We start from the raw sequence: 21,029 nt of genomic DNA on the forward strand, positions 1-21,029 counted from the left end.
TTTTTATAAAAAGTATTTATCAATTATAAATTAAATAAGTTAATAGTAATATACAATTTATTTAGAAAATATTTTGAATGAAATTTTGAATGACATTTTACAATGATATAAAACAGCACCGGATTAATAAATAAAATCATTTAAATTTAAATTAAAGTCAATATTTGCTAATAAACATTGTTTATATACCATATATGGTAGATAATGAAGTAATCGATTGCTTACATAAAATAAATTAAGTATTTGACCGTAAATCTGAAAATCAAAAGTAAATATATGTAAATAGCAATAAATAATGATTATATATGTAATGATCAATGATTGACAATTGCAATAAAAAAATGTTTAAGTTATTGTGTAAATTAAGTATGAATTTAATTATTTATTAATAAAACTCTTGGACCGCAATTAAGGCATGAGAAGTCCTTTAATAAAAGCCCAAAAGTGAGACAATGCTTGCTGTTGGACCTGTGCTTGAGATGCTGACTGACCCTCAATGTCTAATAGATCACGAGGTAGTTTCGACTTTAATGATATCTGCAGTTTCTGCCAAATTGTGTTTTCATTTTTGTAATCCTTATTGAAATCAATAAAACCTTTAGACACGGCGTAAAAATGAGCCAAAAGTCTCTGTAAAATAAATCTTATCATTAGATATTAAATATTTAACAATTGGTTTATAATAATTACCATTTCTAACAATAAGTCTTGTGTAAGAAATGAATCTCTTGATATTGTATAAGTCATTTGCATTGGTTTGCCGTATTCATTGGGTCGGGTTTCGGGTGGAGGCATAACCCAATACACCTGGAATGTGGCCGACAGTCCATCGTTATACTCATAAAATGGTGAACATATAAGTCCAACACATGGAGTATATGAAGAATCACTCTCTCCTTTCATAGCAATTTGATACTCTATTTGACTTTCAATGTCTTTAATGGTTGGTTGGGGAACAGCTTTCGGATGACTGTTTAAACCAATCATAACTTAATTATAAATTTTTGACAAAACATCAAGTATTACGTTGTCTTACCTGTGGTACCAACCAATCAAATTCAAATGTCTTCTTTCCATCGCTTGTTTGATCTCTTCCTCAACGAGCGCTGCGTTCTCTCTGTCCGTGAGTTTACTTCTACAGGGAAAGGCCTGAAGTATCGCCAGATTATGTGTGGCCACATCCCAACTGCCGGCCAGATAACCGACGACTTCAGTGTTTATGAGATGGCAATGAAAGTCAATTAAAAGTAAAGCATTTGTCGATATTGTTATAGTGAAGGGTTGGATCCGATCCATTGCTGCAAATGGTTGACACTTAACCATAACATTCATCTTTAAAGAGTCGGAACGATTGCCCAAAACTCGATGTTCGACAACATTAACATCTTTTAAAGTTTTATTTCCACACTTTTCGATCTCTGAATAATCACTAATTACTTGAACACTCTTAGAGCACGAAATGCCTGATATTCCTGGTTTTGTATCGACGGGAAAATCTGATGAATTACTTCCCGTTATTTTCTTTTGCTTTCTATACCACCGAAGCTTATAAGAGTCGAGACGTTTGCCCATATATCTTATGGTAGACCAGGCACTGCCCAGTTTGGCGTCACCGTTGACCAACTTTCGGCAGTGATTCACCCACGAAGACGGACTCATAAATACTTGTTTAGTTTCTTGTAATCTAATGGTTCCGTTAGGCAATAGGTCTGCCATAAATTTTGCACCCTTTTATCACAAATGACATCTGTATTTAATGACAACTAATTATCATATAATCCAAACATACCATATAATCAATAGAAAGGGATCCGTCTTTAGGCTCAAGTATTTTATCGTTGACTAACGTCTTGAGACTGCAAGGCATTCCGTGCAATGGTTTTCGACCCACGTTTGACACCGACATCGACTGATTGTCACTATTGTCCGACACGTGTTGGTTGTCATCATTGGTAGACAAGTCTTCATCGTCTTCTTCACCATTTGTCTCGTTCTCTTCGTTCTCCGATTTAAGATCGGCTGTGATGTCAATAAAACAAAAGTTAAACGAGTTGTTCAACTGATATCATGAGCAAAGACAAGATATTTACCCATAATTGATGTCTAATTGATGTCTAATTGATGTCTAATTGATGTCTAATTGATGTCTAATTAATGTCTAATTGATGTCTAATTAATGTCTAATTAGTGTCCAATTGATGTCAAAATGTATGGCTTTTGTTGTATTGATAGTCAATATAATAGAAATATTTGTTATATTTATTGAAATCAATTGTTATTTCAATATTAATGCAAACTTTGAAACTCAGTTCTCATATAAATTATGCAAACATTTCATTCAAACGATATTTGTGTTCAAACATTGCTTTCAGTTGTTTGAAAGACACATCTGATGACAGATTTATAAATTGAGATCAATTTAAGTGATATTTTGTGTCATATTTAGTGATTATCTTATCTAACAAGTCATGGATTCAACACCCGATTACGCGACACTCATCTCAGATCTGGAGCGACAAGAGTTGCAATCTGTTGGAGGAATGGCTTCGCCGCAAATTTATGGACAACTTTTGGCCATTTATTTGCTTTGCAATGATCTGTATGTCATGTCTTGTATTTGATTCAATTGACTAATTTTTTATTATTTTTTAGACCAAATGCTAAACTCTTGTGGAAACGAATTCCGGCGAATGTCAAGACAGAGAATCCTGAGTTGTCTCACATTTGGGAGATAGGGATCAGGTTATGGAATCGTGATTTGCCGACAATATATCCATTGTTGGCCTCATATGAATGGCCGAACCATCTGAAGAATGTCATGAAATGTATTGGCGGTCTGTCTTTTGTCTCATATATCCATTTCAAATACTTTTCAAAATGACTAAACAAATGATTACATTTCCAGAAACAACTCGCAAAAGAGCGCTAAACTTGATATCAAAAGGTTTTACATCAATTAGTTTGGATGAAGTGATCCATTATATTGGGTTATCCAAAGAAGAAACAATTGAAAAGATACGAAGTCTTGGATGGACTATAGATATGACAACCAATTTTGTAATACCATCTAAGATATCAAACAATGTCGAAGAATTGACTTCTAGTGAAGAACAGTTGGCAAAACTTACTGAATATGTGGCGTTTCTCGAGAACTAAATTATATTTGTTTTTTAATTTTCAACATTTTTCAAAACATTTAAAAAAAATTAAATTAACAAAAAATATCAGTAAATTTGTTTAAATGTAATTTAAATATATTGTAATTAATATTTAAATTATAAAATGACTGCATTTTCCTGATGTCAATTCAATTGCTGTTTTGGTTAGTACTTCAACCGTTAATTTTAAAAAATTAAGATTTTGTTCGCTTAAATGTGTTGTATTATCACATGAGATATGATAGCAATCTCTCATATATCCTCTAAATGGACCTAAAAATAATTTTTTTGAAATGTTTTAATAGTAAAATATTTGTATAATTATGTAATATGAATAATACCAGTATCTGTGAGGAGGACAGCCGTTAGTGTTGTATTAATTAGAGGGTTGTTGTGATACCAAAACATGATGTGATCACTTCTTAAGAGGTTTGCATGATTTGTAAGTGTCTTGAAATCGGGAATATTATTACCCAATGAATTGATACTCATTTTACTTAATTTATATGGCATTTGTTTAGCGTGTGATCTCCAAAATTTGGTTATACTATCACTCAATTCATTATCCAAATTGTTTCGATGAATTAAAGCCAAAAAGTCGCCAACAAATTGAGTTTGTTTGATATGTTGACTCCATTTAGGAAGAGCCTAATTATATAATTTTTTTATTTACATATTTTTAACAAAATTTAATAATTACTTTAAATATATCATAAGGAATATCTTGAGATCCAAGTGTTTGATTAAAATTAAGAATTGTATCTAAAATAATAGCGCCTATGAATTGAGATTTGCGTTCAATTAATTCATTTGGTATGAGATAATCGTTGACAAAATATTTGCTTCCGAGTGCCCCCTAAATCAAAATAAAATTTTCAATATTTTTTAATTTATTTAACTAAAAAAACATTACATATTCTTCCAAATCTAGTGCCACAAACATCAATGAATAAGTTAATCGACAATTATATGCATTTAATAAATGAATAATCTCTAACAATGCACTTATACCGGAACCGTTATCATTGACGCCACTTGTATTACCAACAGTGTCATAATGAGCACCAATTAGTAATAGTCTGTCATTAGGACCTGATCTATAGACTCCTGGATATATACCTATAATATTAAGACCCTCCTGTTCCTGGTGAATAAATATGTTTTATAAAATATTTAAATGTTATTTTAGATATAAAATATTAAAAATATGACAAACTTGTGTTGAATGGCCAGAAATTGTAAATTTTTGTGTAGACGTTAGCAAATTATTTGTATTGAATGTATTGACAATCCATTGCTGAGTAATTATTTTTAATGATATATTGCTTAATCCATTTCTAGTCTCCGATAAGTTATTTTCAATGTTTGCTTTTAATCTATTTATATCAGCGTTTGGATGAAAGGCATCATTAAAATGATGTGAACTCTCACTGCTTGTCATCAATTGCTTTGTAGACAAACTTTTATTCATTGGTTTCAATTCAGTCAACGGAATCTCAGCAAAGCTTTCAACAAAACTTAGTTTTGAATCAAACTTTGATTTCATTTCATAATTATTATAATTATTTGTTATTAAAGAACGAATATTTCTATTATTATTATTATTATTACTTTTTATATTAATAACACTTTTATTAAGTTTTGCATTTAATATGTTATTGAAGTAATACTGAATATCACTATTTGATAATTTAAATAATTTAGATTTATTTAAAACTGAATTATCAATTAAAGATATAAAAGTCAATAAAATTAAACATTTAATAATTGACAAAACCATGTTTAATATACTATTTAAGCTTTTTAAGCAGTTATTGAAATGTTATAATTATAGATAAAATTGTATTCAATTTTATATTACATTTATGGCCTCAAAAATATTTTCTAAACTTGTTATCTAATAAATTCAAATCTTTATATACAGTATACTTCGTGACATATAATACAAACAATTTTATATCCTTTATGTGAAAACGGGTCAAAATAATCATCGTTTTTAAAGTAATTAATTATTTCATTTTAGATAAAATTTAATTATTTTCTTTCTTATATACATATTATAAAATTTTTATTGTTATCTATTGATTATTCTTATATTAAAGTTAATATTTGTTAAATTCTTTAATTTCTCTATTTATTATCTATTTGAACAAAAATTTCACTAAAATCTTAATTTTAAAAACTACAATTAAAAAATTAAAAAAAAACAGTACATTTGTAAAATGATATACTAATTTAATTTTAGTAATTTAATTATTATTTTTATTTATAAAATGAATATAAGTTACTATTAATAACATAAAATATCAGGGAATATATTATATCTATATTTACAGTAATAATTTATAAATGTTTTTTCCAACAAATAATAAAACACATTTCAAACAGTACTCTACAGTATATATTAATACATTACAAAAATAGTATTCAAGTTTTGTTTACAATTAATCAGAAAAATAAAATAAATTTAATAAAACAATAATTTTATCAATAAGTAAATTATAAATACAAATATCAGTTAATTATTGAAAGATTATACGATTTAATCGATTAGTCAATAGTTTTCATACAATACAATGCAATCATAGCTGACATCTATGTAAGTGTTAGTCAATCGATGGGATAAACATTTGATGCAAACATTGAATTCAATCAATTGATTGAATGACTGTTTGAATGACAAACCAATGGCTCAACAATTGGCACACAATTTGAATGACAAGAAGTGGAGGTCAGAGGATATCAATGTCTGCGATGAAGAAAGTGATATAACATTCAAGTCATTGAATTTAAAGGAAAGTGTTTTGTCTGGACTGACAGCCAATGGTTTTTTGCGACTTTCGGCCATTCAATTACACGCCATTCCTCTGAGTCGTTGTGGTCTCGATCTTATCGTTCAGTCCAAGTCAGGCACCGGTAAGACAGTGGTCTTTGTGGTGACAGCTCTTGAGATGATTGAGTCGTTTGAATCAAATGTCACTCAAGTGCTTATCATATGTCCCACGCGTGAGATTGCCGTTCAAACCAATCACGTGATGAATCAATTGGCCAAACATACAGACATCCGATGTTGTCCTGTGATCGGCGGAACCAAACTTAAAGAAGATGTCAATATGTTAGGCAAATGTCAGGCAGTAGTCGGAACTCCCGGAAGAATAAAACAATTGATTTCTTTGAATGTTTTGAAAACAAACTCTATTCGGCTCTTAGTTTTGGATGAATGCGATAAACTTATGGACAATAATTTTAAGCAACAAATTGATGACATATTTGAGTGTTTGCCACAAAACAAACAGATGATAGCCGTGAGCGCCACAATGGGGTCAGAGTTGGCTAACTTTCTGACTAAATATATGCGGACACCGGTCTTCGTTAGACTCAATGCCGACAATCCGGCACTGATTGGTCTTAAACAGTACTATTGGATGACAGAGTATCACCACTTGAATCACATTAACTTTGACAATAAGATTCAACCATTGATTGAAATTCTGTCAAATGTTTCATTTTCTCAGTGCTTAGTCTTTTCCAACTATCAGACGAGGTTTGTGACCAAATAATTAACTGTTTGAACAATTGATGATTAATTGGATGATATGTTTTAATTGTAGGGCTCGTATGCTTTGCGACAAATTGAATGCATTAAACTGGAAGACAGAGTATATCAGTGCAGACAAGTGTCAAACAGAAAGATTGAAAGCAATTTCCAAACTAAGAAAATTCAAGTGTCGAGTACTCGTATCCACTGATCTAACCGCTCGTGGGATTGATGTTTACAATATAAATCTTGTCATAAATATGGACACTCCGTTTGATTCTCAAACCTATTTGCACCGAATAGGTCGCGCCGGGAGATTCGGTATGTTATATAAATTATAATAATTATAGTATATTTACCGGTAGTTTAACAATTGTTTTCATATTTATTGGTAACAATTAAGGCACGTCTGGTATTGCCATCACTATTGCCAGCAAAGGTCGCGAAGTAGAGCTTTTGCAAAATATTATTAAAGATTCGAAACTCAAAGTCGAAGAATTGAAACATCCGATTCCTGAAGATATTTGGAAAATGGATGACAACTTAAACAATGATTTTATGCTGAATGACAATAAAAAATATTCAGAAAAATCAGTACAAGAATTAAATAGTAATACAAACAATAATTTTGATGATATAGACGAAACAAAGAGTGATTCAAATGACATATCAAATCAATTCATGTCATTTAATGATATTATCAGTGAATATAATTTAATTAAGAGTTCTTCTAACTCTGAAAATAATTTAAAAAGTCAACAACAAAACAGTAATGACAATCCTATTCAAACAAATTGTGATAATTTAGTGGAAAATAATTTTGATAAAAATGATATGAATGGTAAATATGATAAAAATTTAGAAAACCATTTTATTGAAGATAATTACAAGACTAAAGACAACAATTATAAAAGAAAACAATTTTCATCAAACAATTATTTATCTGATTGTGACAACAATTTAGATGAAAGTAATAGTTATTATGACGATATAGATGAAGATAATGTTGAAGATATATCATTTGAACGAAAAGATCCATCGGTTAATTTAATCCAAAACGGTCTCAACCAATGGGCAAACGCTTTGTTTCCTCCAATACATAGTGTGTCAACTCCTTCATCATATAATCAATGGATTGATAATAATAAGCATTTATGGACTTATATGTTGGATCCGTTTCAAGCTTTACAGTTGACTTAATATTTGATTTACTAATTTATTTTGATTAATAAATTTTGGTATAAAAATATTATATCATTTAATAAATGCTATAAATTTAGTATTTTCGTTAATAATACTATAACTATTATATTTATTACATATAAATTACAGCTAGAATTGGAATTTAGCTCTAGATTTATAATTCTTTTATAATATAAAATATAAATTATTTATTATTATTATATTTTATTTAAATAAAAATTATTATTTTTTGTTAGTAGAACACAATTATTATTTAAATATTAAAAAGAAATATGTGTTTAATTTCGGGGCAAATATTTTTTAATGGTTTAATGAGGAATAATGTTAAATGAATGACATTATGTATCACAATGAGAGAGAGAGAGAGAGAGAGAGAGAGAGAGAGAGAGAGAGAGAGAGAGAGAGAGAGAGAGAAAGAGGCATTAGTAGAGTGAAAGGTAGGGTTGAAATTCCCAGTAAATAACCAATAAATTCTCACATAAATTTCATAATAAAGAAAAATATTCCCAAGTTAATTTTTTAAAACTCAAAATATATTCTCAAACTAATAATACTGTATTATTTTTACAATATTAAAAAATGAAGTTTTACATAAAATATACATTTATATATAAAGTAAAAACAATTACTATAATACTTGCTTTTAATATTTAATTAATTATTAACAATGTTGTTATGTTAAAATTAATAATATTGTAATGTATTTATTATTACGTTTTAAAAATTAAATTGTAATTTAGTTAAGTTAATTAGTAATAATTATAAAATCTGAAAAATACAAATCAAATTGTATATTAAAAAGCATAAACAATTATAAATTTATAAAATAAAAACATTTTTTTCTGAAAAATTGGAGGGAATTTATTAAGGAATATCCACCCTTGAGATACCCAAACTCTAGATATTTTTTCAGTATTTAAAAAGTTTTTATTTATTTATTTTGTAAAGAAAAGTTATTTATTTATATTAAAACTCAATTAGAATTTATATTTTTGTTTAATATTAAACTTTACATTAATTAAACTTTTTGGGCTACCTAACTTTTTAACTTTAGGCCAGGGGGGGGGGTAAAACCTAAAAATCTCGATCTCAGTTGGGTAAGATGGCCTTACCCTCTACTCCCCCATTTCGCAACCCTGATAAATACATACAATTTAAAGCATTTGTATGCGAAAAATTTGTATAAAGTATAGTATATTTATGTATTAAATAGGCTATTTTGATGAATATTAAATAATTACATAATATATACAGATATTAAATAATTATATTTAGTTAATTTATAATCAATTAGTTTATAAGTCTAAATATTTTGGTGTTATAGTTGAAAAAACTGATAAATTATTAACCATTGTTTAGTTTGAAACAATTGTATGATTAGAAGCCAAACCCGTGATTACGTGGGAATTGATTATCATTTGATTTTACAACTGTTTTTTGATGAATTTTTAAAAACTTTTTAAATATATATTTATCAAAACTACACATATTTTTTGAAAAAGTTTTTAAAAATCCGTTAAAAAAACACGTGTAAAATCTTATATTATAATTAATGGAAAAACACCGATAAAACTATTTACAATTAAATATAACTACATTTAATATATATACTGACCATAAATAGAGACACTCACTGGACATACCTCAGGGTCTCATATGAAGACCACATATGCGCCAAAATATACAATTATAATACTGTGCGTCAATTAAATCAATCAATTTAAACAAAGTTTTATTATTACAGTAAAACAATACGACTGTAATACTGTATTAGTTTTAAAAAATTTATAATTGAGTTTTTATTAAACTAATCAATTCATCTAAATATCTTTCATAAATAATAAATTAAATTTCATTTTTTAATTTATGTGTAATTCTGTTTAATAATTAATATTACTATTATATATTTATAGCTTATTAGTATTTATTTTAGTATTGTTGATTTTATACATAGTTATTGTTAAACTAAAAATTTAGTAATTTATGTAAATTTTCGATACACAAATTAGACAATAAATATTTAATATTTAGGCATAAATTTAAACCAGGCTATTTTATCTAACATCAAGGTTTACTCTGTTCCCAATCCTCTAATAAATATATTTCAAATTTGATTTAAAAAACACATTAAATGAAAAAATCAAATTATTTATAATAATAAAAAACATTCATCTCTTGGATCAATGGACCAAAATTTTGGTGATTTTAGGAAATTTTTAAATTTGAGTTTAATTTGAGTAATCCTATGAAATAAATATATCATTTGGTATTTTGATACTAATGTATTTGCATTTATTTATATTACGATTAAAATACCTTTTCTTAATCATATCATATATTGAATTAATGTTATGAGAAATGTAAAAATTTTGAATTTTAAATATAATGATATATTGTTTAAATGATTAATTAACATGTGTTATTATTAATTGATTAACTTGACACTTGTAAAATAATTAATTATAACTATAAATTCATTAATATTGTACTTTTGATTTATTATTTAATATATGTTTTACAAATATACAATACAAATGATACTTTGCAACAATATTTACACAATAAATAATTTACTGTATTTTGTATATGAAAWAATGGGGCAATTTTTAAATTATAATTCAAACAATTGCTTGTTTAGTGAAAACGTTAATAATTTATTTATTATTAATTTTATTGAAAAGTATTGAACAGTTTAAACAAACATTTTGTTAATTTATAACAAATTTATATAACAAATATTAATCAATTTGTTAAAATTATATTATCAATAATAATAATTATTTAAATGCTATTAATTCACTTTAAATTATCAAGTTTACATTATTATAATATTTACAAATTACTTTTAATATTTAATATAATTATATTTAAATAACTACACAAAAATACGTTTTAAAGTTTTTAGTAAACTTATCTAATAATAAATGGCTTTTGTTTACCAATGGATAACAAGTTTCAATGATTTAAATATTATAATAACTTCTAAAATAATATTCAATTATAAATCTTATTAAACAATAAAACTTGTTTTAAAATTCAAGCAAAAATCTATTAATATAAAATTAATTTAATGGGGTCTACTTGCATATTATTTAACAATTTATATAATTTTTAAAAAGTATTGATATATGCTGTATATGATATAATGCTAAAATAAGTGAATCAAAATTGGTCTCAACAGTGGCTTTTACTGTAGTTTTATTTAAGTCTTAAAAATTTTGAGGCAATTTATTGATATACTTTTGTCTAATATTTTCTAAAAGGATTTTTTTGATAATTTATAATTCAAATATACATCAAATATATGTATAAATAATTTTTTTTACATAAATTGTTTAAAAATGGTATTTACAAACTGTTTGTTGAAAATTGAATTACTGTTGTCTTTTTAGGTGAATATGCTTTAAGAGGTACTTTAGTTTTAAGTATTAGTTGACAATTCGGTTATTTCAGTTGTTTTTAGCTGTAAGTGACGGCACAGTTAGACATCACTATAATTCCGACTCTGGCGTTGAATCTCCATTTCCTCGCAAACTTTGTTCGCTTTTAATTGTTTCTATAAATATCATTATAAATACAAAAACATCAATAATTAGTTGTGTCTAAAATATTATACAGTATTATACTTATAAATATGTATTGAATATTATTTACTGTACTTAAAAATATCATAAAAATTATATATATATATTGTATATATATAATTATGTATATAATAAATAACGAATATTACGGTAAGTTAGAAATTTAAAAATAGATAACAAAACGTTAAATTCAGATATAAGTTGTGTTGAGAAAATAGAAATTTTCCTAAATAATACAAAAAATTTCTAGAAAAACTTGTCCTATTTATGAGATATACTGTCTATAAATCAAATTATATTATTTCAAGTAGATTATCGAGTTTATAATAAAGTAGTGTTTTTAAAATAAAGCACAAATGTGTGCCATATCTTCAAAACTCATCAGAAATGGTTTATTTCAAAATCGTAAAATAACACAATTTAATAGTAATAAATTTTATCAAAAACTAATTTAAAAAACAATTTTAGTTTAATAATTGTTAAAGCATTAAAAACTACATAAATGTCATCTGAAATCAAATGTTAGAAAAAAATTAAACTTAATTTTTACCTAAAAAATTGCTTTATATATCAATTTACTAGAACTTATATCTAAAAATTTCAACTATAATATAAATTGATTATCATTGTAATTTATTAAATGTACTAAAATTGTGATTTCATATTCATAATTAATGTTAATTTATATATAAATCATTAATAATAATCATAATTTACGTCAAATGTAATTTCAAAAAATTGATAATTTTTAGCACTTTTGGCATTCGGTGTACATTTTTCTTTAATTAATTTATTTATTGTCTTTATTTTGTTAAAATAAAAATCTAATAAATCAATGATAAAATGAATATTTTTTAATTTATTAATATCATTATTTTGATATATCGTAATAATAATATTTATTATTCTACTGTAATATTTTTAATTAAAATCTTATTTTAAATGTATTATTCAATAGTTGAAAGTTATATTAAATAATATTTTTTAAAAATTTTGTTTATATTAATATTTAAACTGCATTTCCTGTTTTTAGAAAACAATGATTTTTTTATACAAAATATGATTGTTTGACTCAAATCTATAAACATATGTCCTTAATATGACAAGACTTTAATAATGTGTTATAATAGTAATAATTGATGAATTATGTAATAAACTTGTGGTTACCTTCACCGGCTCTTTCCGTCCAATTATTTTTGTTGTCTTCCAGGCATTGAATCCAAGGTCTGTGTGTTTTTAGTGGTTTAATAATAGTCGCGGCATTTCTCGAAGCTAACGGAGCGCTTGTAGACGACCTGTCAATAGTTTTTTCATTTATTATAAATATTATCTTTACTTTTTTAGCAGATATTTATTTGTAATTTTGCAATATATTGTACATAAGAGTCAAGACTGACCTACAATTTGATGTCAAATCAGTTCCTGAAGCTAACGACAGGTTATTTTTTTGAGAGCTTCGCTGACAATTGGCAGACACAGGTCTGGCGCGAGTCTTAAGCTCTAAATGAATGTTTGAATCTTTTTTGTCGACAACTTCTTGGGAACCGTGAATATGAAGATTAACTCTATCTATAAGATCTCCACATAACTCCATTGTAGGCGCGACTATGAAGTCTATAAAACCTATTTATAAAATTAAATAACACATATTTTATTTATTTTCAATATACTGTATAGTTATATGAATTGCAATCATTTTTTAAAAAATTTCTCCAATTCTTATAATACGTTTTATCATTATATTTAGAGAATAATATAAAGAATCTATATTTAAAATGGGAAAAAATTATTAAATTGAATTTAAGTTTTATAGTACGATATAAGACATCCAACAAAAAATGTATAATTTCTTAGACATTGTCAACATTTTATTGTCTTTATATTTATCACATATTGTTATTATACAGTTATATACGTCTGTTATATACTGTAAATTCATGTATTATTACTATGCTATGATATATATATATATATATAATTTATATTATATTAAATGGGATAAAATTTATTATTCACTATACATTTAGAGAATGTAAGCAAATGCATAGTATAATATAGTATTATAAATTACAATTATTGCATATCCTATATAAAGCTATCTATTAAATATTGTATATTATAGTGGACATACCTATTTGAGACTGTGGTATTAGTGTAGTATTGCGGTCACATAATGGAGAATAAGGCAATCCGAGCTCACTTTCCATATCTCCCTATAATCACAGTAATAGCAAACAGAATATCAATTATTTTTGATGATATGTTTATGAAAATAATTTCCTGTTTGAGCCAAACAAATACAAATACTAATACCTGTCTGAAAAACTCTTCCATCAAAAGTTTGGTCCACCGATAGTGTAGATCAAAGCTCTTACTCGGATGACTGATGTCTGCTGAGTGTAGAATATATGACAGACCTTTGGGTTTGTCAATATTAAACTCCGTGTGTCCTAACAGTGTCTTCAATGTCTTTATTTGTAGAAAATGTGATGACATATCAGTGGCTAAAACCATATCAATAACTAGGGAACGAAATTCTCTGCCGAAAAAACAAATTATCAAAATAATGAAAAATGTTAACAAAAGAAAGTAATGAAATTATAGATTAGAGGGTAAGTTATATATGATTAGTGTCTATACCTATACTCTTCTTTACTAAGATTGACGACAATATTGGAGTCATTTTCACGAATCACTTTGAATGCGGCGCTTATGTGAAAATTCTCGAGAACTGAGCGGTCGTTATATATCATTGTTATTTCAGATCTGTGTTTAAGTATCAAACAAAATATCAGTTAAGCCACAAATTGATGTCTTTTTCAAATGATATTTGTATTAATCACTGACCCGGACATTACGTGAAAATTATTTGTAGTGCCCGTGTGTTGGTAATCATGTATAATAGCAGCGATCAATGTTGCAAATATTTCCAGATCTGTGAGCCATTGCTGTCAACATTTTCAACAAAACTTAGTATAATTTTTTTCACAAAAATACCATACAATACAATAAAAAAAAGTTTAAATGGTTTTTGTGTTAAGAATTTTTATATTAAAGTGCAAAACACGCTAAAGAATTGGTACAAGAATTCAGTTAAGATCTCTCCTTTTACTTAGCAAATGATAAATTGCTTATATATAGAGTCAATGCATTACTTTATATATCATATTCTCTAATATAGAAATTGTTGCATCACTTGTTGCATAAACAACTTATTATATAATATTAAAATTTATTTTTATATACATTTAATGTTATGATGTATTTATCATATTTAAGGCATTCATTCATTCAAAAAAAACCCCACTGTATAGTAGTGCTACAGTAAAAACCAGAAATGTTTGCTTTAATAAACACAACAAATATAATATGTTTAACCAAATAGAGAGTATCGATAGTAAAATTATTCACTACTCTATATGTACTGAAAATCTATGCCTATATGTACAGTAGTATATGCTGTATAATATGATATATATATATATATATATATATATGAATTTGTGTCGACATTATAGTATATAACAGTATATATTGCAATCGGCAATCAGTATATTTCGCTCACTTTAATTAAGTCTTTTTCTTTATAGATATAATAGACAAGAGATGAGAGACAGACAGACAGTGAGGCATATAATCAATACTATAACTCAAACATAATGTTTGTCTCACATCAACTCTAACTGTTGTTATATAACTTTATGTGATTCAACAAAACATTAATTTTCTTTTATATCAATATCTCTCTCTTTCTTCATAACGTTATTCTTAAAGTTAAACTCTCGATGACTTTTATAATTATTTTTCTCATTTCTTTACTCATATCTCAGATAACTTTACCTTAAATATTGTCTTTTATTAACTCTTCATATATCGAAAAAACCTTTATTTTATCAAAATATACGGTGTTTTAAATAATTAATAAAAACTAATTAGACATTTCTGTCACTTGAGGTAAGCATTCAAATGAATGCTTCACTTATCAAAGGATTATATTTTCTAATTATAAGCCATTCATTAGATTATTAAATGAACAACAAATACAACTAATACTAAATATCTATTGATTATATACTGTATATTATACAGTGTATAATACTGTATACTATTTTTAACGTTTATTTTTCTTATATAAATTATTGACGATATTTCTTAATACTGCATTAAAATATTTAATTAGAATAATAATCATAATTTTAATAAAAAATAAAATAAAATAATTATTAATAATAGATTATTATTATTATTGTCTTTATTATTTTGATTTATCAAATAAATTTAATAATATAATATATGGTTAAATTTTCAGTATGTTGCTTTATTCAAAATCAATATAACATTAAGCATACACACAATGCGATAAAATATTTTAATTTATATGTCATTATTATGAGAAAGCAATGTTGTTATTGAATAAAAATAACAATTTTGTTATTTTGTATTATTCTGTATTATTTTGTTTAAATGAAATTTTATATATATATATATATATATATATATATATATATATATATATATATATATATATATATATATATATATTGAATGAATAAATTACTTATAAAAATGATGTTGACTTACAGCTAAACCAGTGGTGAGAAGCATGTAATGGACGGTTTGTGTGACATCAGCCGCGTGTAGATTATTATGATATGGATTACTATATTTAGTGTAACCCAACTCTATTTGCTTTAAAAAATTCTCTAATTTGAATGAAGGAATCTATATATTCATAAATAATAATTATATATTTATATAGATTTCAAGTTTCTATTGAATGATAAACTCAATAGAAAATGAGTTTTTAAAATAATAGGTTTAATACTTTAAATTTATGTATGAGTCCGTATCGATTGAGAAGGTCGGCGCTCATACATCTAAGCACCTGTCCTTTACAGGTCTCGTTCAAAGCAAACACATCGAAATACCACTCGTCCGCTCCCTATATTGAAAATTTCAAAGTATTTCATGGTTTGCTGCCTTTATTTTTTACAATTCAATTAACACAATCAACACAATTAGCACAACCTTTAAGACCTGAGCCGCTTCTGACGATATATGGAGTTCAGTCGCACCGGCAAAGCGTCTATAGATTCTGTTATTGCAAACAACATATTATTGTCAAAACTGATAATATCATCACTAATACTGGTGTATATCAAACCTGTCGACCATAATGCCAGCTCTGATGGCGTGAGCAACTGATCTGAATTTTGGCTTATCTTCGGATCGCCTTTTTTGCTGGACATTGCTTCGGGTGAAAGTGGAGGCCAACCACTCGCGTACTTCAGTTGGCACTGTATCGGGTTGTACTTCAGACAACTCGTCCTCTTCATCCATGAATACAATGGCTGCGATATTACCTACAAATAAAGTCTATATAAATATCGCAATTGCTATAAACAATCATAAATTTTTATGATTTCATATCTTATAAAACATTTATCAAATCATAAACCTTATAAATTTTAATAATATTATATTATTTACTGATATTATATTAAATGTTACGATTTATTCATTTAATTAGATTTATCTCAAGTCTCAGTTTTTTTTAATAATGCATAAAATAGTTTTTGTGGTATACAGTACTAAACACCTCCCTTTCCTCAATGTACTGTAATTATAGACTTTATTAAAATACTCCTTCAAAATCCAATTTTGTTTAATTCATTTCATTTTTCATTATATTTAATCTCATGGATGTCGAGGATAATATTTTTTGGCATTATTCAGTATTATAYGGTATATATATATATATATATATTTGTGTATGTATTTAGCGTTTAAAAATATATATAACTTATACTGTATATATATAATATACAGTAATAATAATATAATATAAAAAAATATTTCGACTTTAATGTCAAAAATAGAAAAAATAATGTATTTTAGGTTATTATACTATAAATAAATTGAACATGAACAATAATAAAAACTAATAAATTATTTCAAATTTACTACGAAAAGTATGAAAAACAATTTTTTGAATTTATGGATAAATTGTAAGAAAAATAATAAAAATTGAGATAAAATCAAGAAAATGATTTATATATATATATATATTATATATACATTACTTACGTGAGCTCACGTAAGTGGAGACCGATAAATATCCGAAAAATAATGGACAGTTGGGTTGCGACCACTTTTACGGACTATAATTTACAGTCAAATATCTCGGAATAGCGGTCGTATGATTTACACATTAAGCATATCATTGCGTTCAGGGAGGGGTGGGCTACACCCCCATATACATCATTAGAGAGAGAAAGAAAGAAAGAGAGAGAGAATGGATAAAAGCACAGAAAAACACTTAAAATGCCAGAAATTGCTTAAAATATCAATTTATTTTGTAAGACAATACTGTATTCACGCACACAAACTAACATTTAGTATGAGATAAAATTTACCATTTTTTCAATAAAAATTTTAGTTTTACATGTTATTTGTCGACATGTGAGGCATCAGATAAAAGATAAATATTATTATTATTTATTTATTTATAACAAATACTTATATATTTTATAACAATTTTTTTTTGTTATCAAATAACAAATAAATCAAAATTAAATAGTTATACATAACATACATATGTAGAGAATGACAATATTAACAATATTAGTGAAACATTGGAAATACTAGTATTTAATTGTCGATATAATATACGGATAGATAGGTAACACATATTACTGTTAGTAGTGATGTACCGATTGCAAAATGCGCAATTGCATTGGTCGGAAATTGCGTGAAATTGCCGCAATTGCATAAGACTCGATTGCGAAAATCGCAATTGTAACATAGAACAATTTATAATTTTTTAAAAATTAACAAAATTTAAATGGTAAAGCAATGTGAATAAAAACATAAATTAATTATATTAATTTTAATTATTTAATCATAAAATATTGCCATCTAAAAACCATGTAGAAATAATAATAAATTAGTAAATTATCTTAATCTATAGTAAACTAAATTTTTAACATTGTCAAAGTTAATTTTTATACATTCCCTCATGCGCGCAATTTCAAGCAATTTCACGCAATTTTCCGCAATTGCGGCAATCGAAAATTGAATTGCGAAAAATTACCAACACTAACTGTTAGTATTACACTGTTTTTCAGCACATCTTACTGCTTATGACTGCACACTAACTCAATGCTTATGTCGACTCACTTGTGGTGTCTTTACTGTATAACTGTATAGCTTTACACACATAACACACACTCACACATACATACAGTACATACACTTTCTTTAATACAAGTGATTACAGTTATTGTTACCCAATTATTCTTTAATTATATTATTGATTATAAAATGATGTAAACTTTCAATTAAATGTTAGCACTAATAATTAAATAATATATCTAATGATAAAATTATTCAAACTATATATTAATAAATTTATATAAAACATTTGTCTATAACTATGAACTAAAAATGTAGAAATTATGTGAAGGCACGTCAGTCAGCAGTTGCTATAGTGATACATACATTGATGGGTATAATCATACATTCATACCATAGTACTCCACATTCGGCTTAGTTATTCAAATATACAATATTTCATTTTAATAATTTTTTAATTTAAAAAAAACTTTATAGTAGTTTTATGTATTCTTTTAAGACAAATACTAATTATCTAATTATATTTATTATTTTTTAAATTACTTATATATTTTTTAATTATAAATATAAAACTATAATTAGCAAATTGTATAATATTATTTTATTAGTCATTAAGTTTATATTATTTATTAATGTAATAAATTATATATGACTTTTATAATTAGTTGAGCTATAATATAATTTATATGTTTAAATATATTTTATTAAGTTATATTTAATTGCAATCAAACTGAATATTCTTTCTAACTTTGAATTTAGATATWTGTGCGACATGTATGAGTACAATGAGCTACTACTCTATCAAACTATAGTTTCACTAAAACTATGCTTTCTCTTAGCTCTCTCTCTCTCTCTCTCTCTCTCTCTCTCTCTCTCTCTCTCTCTCTCTCTCTCTCGCTCTCTCTCTTTGCGTTCATCTTTACTGCACTTATTTGTTACTCAACGCAAGCAGTCATTGATGTAGACTTTGAAGTATTGGATGATTTTATGCATTTKATAATGTAATGATCGTTGGGTTTCATAGTATTATCTAACTGTTATGTTGTAAACCTATTAGTTTTGATACTAAATTACATGTATATTGTTGATGAATATGAGCTGACAATACACTTTGATATTAATCTTTTAACATATTCTGACAGCTGTTTAGACACATATTAATACTATAAAAGAATATTCTTTAAACTCCTTTTCATATCATTATTCTTGTAAACAATAAATGAGAGTTTGTGTTGTTTTTTGGGCTATCGGTTACAATAATATGCCATTAAAGAGCACACATACCGGCCAATGATCACAGTTTCCTCAGTCACTACTTTATTGAACAATTTCCCCGTATTTGGACTAACATTTACAGCTCATGTCATTCAATATATAGATAATAATAATACTGTTATACACAATAGCAAAGAAAGTATAATTCTGTGATCTCTCCATAATATCTATGATATCGTATGAATCGATTCAAAAAATTTGTGCTTATTTTGCTTGTATTATATTTCATTGTATATCATTTAATATGAAACTATATTATACTTATTTTATAATATATTAATATCAATCAATTGACAATTTTGTGTTATTTTGTAAATGATAACAGTTGTGAATTTTGATTTGTTTAGCAACTGTTTAAATTTTGTTGAATAACTCAAGTGATATGTGTATAGATATTATAAAAAAATAGTTTAGTTTAAATTCACATCAATGTATCGCTTGAATAAAAATGAATAATAAATTTTAAACAATAAATTTGTATAATAAATTCAATAGTGTTTGGCTTTAAAAACTCAATTCCTACAAATAAACTAATTTTATATATCTGTTTGTATTATTTTAACCAAAATAGCAAAACAAAGTAATAGAGATTGTAAACTATGTCATAAAATATTCAACTAAATCCTGATTATTCAATAGGTTTGACAACAATTTTCTTTATATGTATTTTCAAAGACAGTATAAAAGCGAAACAACATTTTCACTACCATTTTGTACTGTAGTTTCATTTCCATTACATTTCATATATTTGATGACTTGCTTCGGGTTATACTTTAATACATTGATTTTGTTTTTTGCTTATTATTATAATTATGATATTTCACAAAAAATGTCAATTAAAATAACATTATATTATAAAATAAATATTAAATAATATATTTTTTAAAAATAAAATAGCATTAATGTTGATTTAATAAAATAGTTGACATAATCAAGTGAATTATTTATGTGTATTTATTTAACAAAATAAAATAAATAAATTTTCATAAAATGATTTGTAAATATAAATCGACCGCTAAGTTATACAGTGATTAGTAGATAATGTATTTTCAATGAACTTTATTAAAATACTCATCTATTAAAAACTAACATAAATATTCATTTATTTGTATGCATTAAACATAACTTAGTTTAGCA

The 21,029-nt window shown here is 25.7% G+C and overlaps 5 protein-coding genes across 6 annotated transcripts; 2 read left to right on the forward strand and 3 right to left on the reverse strand.

Moving 5' to 3' along the window:
- Window positions 1-121: 121 nt before the first annotated feature.
- LOC128965419 (MPN domain-containing protein-like) lies at window positions 122-2,251 on the reverse strand. Its single transcript, XM_054312114.1, has 5 exons — window positions 2,091-2,251; window positions 1,790-2,019; window positions 1,037-1,728; window positions 691-970; window positions 122-630 (listed from the first exon to the last, which is right to left on the reverse strand). The coding sequence occupies exons 1-5, from the start codon at window positions 2,092-2,094 to the stop codon at window positions 409-411; spliced, it is 1,428 nt and encodes a 475-aa protein (XP_054168089.1). The 5' UTR covers window positions 2,095-2,251; the 3' UTR covers window positions 122-408.
- Window positions 2,252-2,347: 96 nt separating this feature from the next.
- LOC128965431 (COP9 signalosome complex subunit 8-like) lies at window positions 2,348-3,191 on the forward strand. Its single transcript, XM_054312128.1, has 3 exons — window positions 2,348-2,599; window positions 2,653-2,834; window positions 2,906-3,191. Exons 1-3 carry the CDS (start codon window positions 2,469-2,471, stop codon window positions 3,154-3,156), a joined length of 564 nt encoding a protein of 187 aa, XP_054168103.1. The 5' UTR covers window positions 2,348-2,468; the 3' UTR covers window positions 3,157-3,191.
- Window positions 3,192-3,479: 288 nt separating this feature from the next.
- Window positions 3,480-4,704, reverse strand: LOC128965475 (uncharacterized). The gene is made up of 4 exons (XM_054312181.1): window positions 4,375-4,704; window positions 4,072-4,302; window positions 3,859-4,014; window positions 3,480-3,806 (listed from the first exon to the last, which is right to left on the reverse strand). The coding sequence occupies exons 1-4, from the start codon at window positions 4,702-4,704 to the stop codon at window positions 3,480-3,482; spliced, it is 1,044 nt and encodes a 347-aa protein (XP_054168156.1).
- Window positions 4,705-5,723: 1,019 nt separating this feature from the next.
- Window positions 5,724-7,896, forward strand: LOC128965476 (probable ATP-dependent RNA helicase DDX20). Its single transcript, XM_054312182.1, has 4 exons — window positions 5,724-6,702; window positions 6,770-7,017; window positions 7,100-7,492; window positions 7,661-7,896. Exons 1-4 carry the CDS (start codon window positions 5,846-5,848, stop codon window positions 7,894-7,896), a joined length of 1,734 nt encoding a protein of 577 aa, XP_054168157.1. The 5' UTR covers window positions 5,724-5,845.
- A 3,393-nt stretch (window positions 7,897-11,289) lies between these two features.
- Window positions 11,290-18,209, reverse strand: LOC128965418 (dual specificity calcium/calmodulin-dependent 3',5'-cyclic nucleotide phosphodiesterase 1-like). 2 transcript variants are annotated; one of them, XM_054312112.1, is made up of 13 exons: window positions 18,079-18,209; window positions 17,571-17,871; window positions 16,648-16,846; window positions 16,512-16,578; window positions 16,309-16,425; window positions 16,065-16,205; window positions 14,331-14,431; window positions 14,124-14,249; window positions 13,797-14,022; window positions 13,615-13,696; window positions 12,881-13,106; window positions 12,651-12,778; window positions 11,290-11,455 (listed from the first exon to the last, which is right to left on the reverse strand). In XM_054312112.1, exons 3-13 carry the CDS (start codon window positions 16,821-16,823, stop codon window positions 11,391-11,393), a joined length of 1,455 nt encoding a protein of 484 aa, XP_054168087.1. In that variant the 5' UTR covers window positions 16,824-16,846; window positions 17,571-17,871; window positions 18,079-18,209; the 3' UTR covers window positions 11,290-11,390. The 2 variants fall into 2 exon arrangements, with proteins under 2 accessions (XP_054168087.1, XP_054168088.1); XM_054312113.1 differs by lacking the exon at window positions 17,571-17,871 and having other exon boundaries at window positions 16,648-16,834.
- Window positions 18,210-21,029: the final 2,820 nt, after the last annotated feature.

Source organism: Oppia nitens, unplaced genomic scaffold (assembly GCF_028296485.1).
Source record: "Oppia nitens isolate AA-2021 unplaced genomic scaffold, nextdenovo-longstitch-racon4-pilon3 scaffold17_pilon_pilon_pilon, whole genome shotgun sequence".
Classification (NCBI taxonomy): Eukaryota; Metazoa; Arthropoda; class Arachnida; order Sarcoptiformes; family Oppiidae; genus Oppia; species Oppia nitens.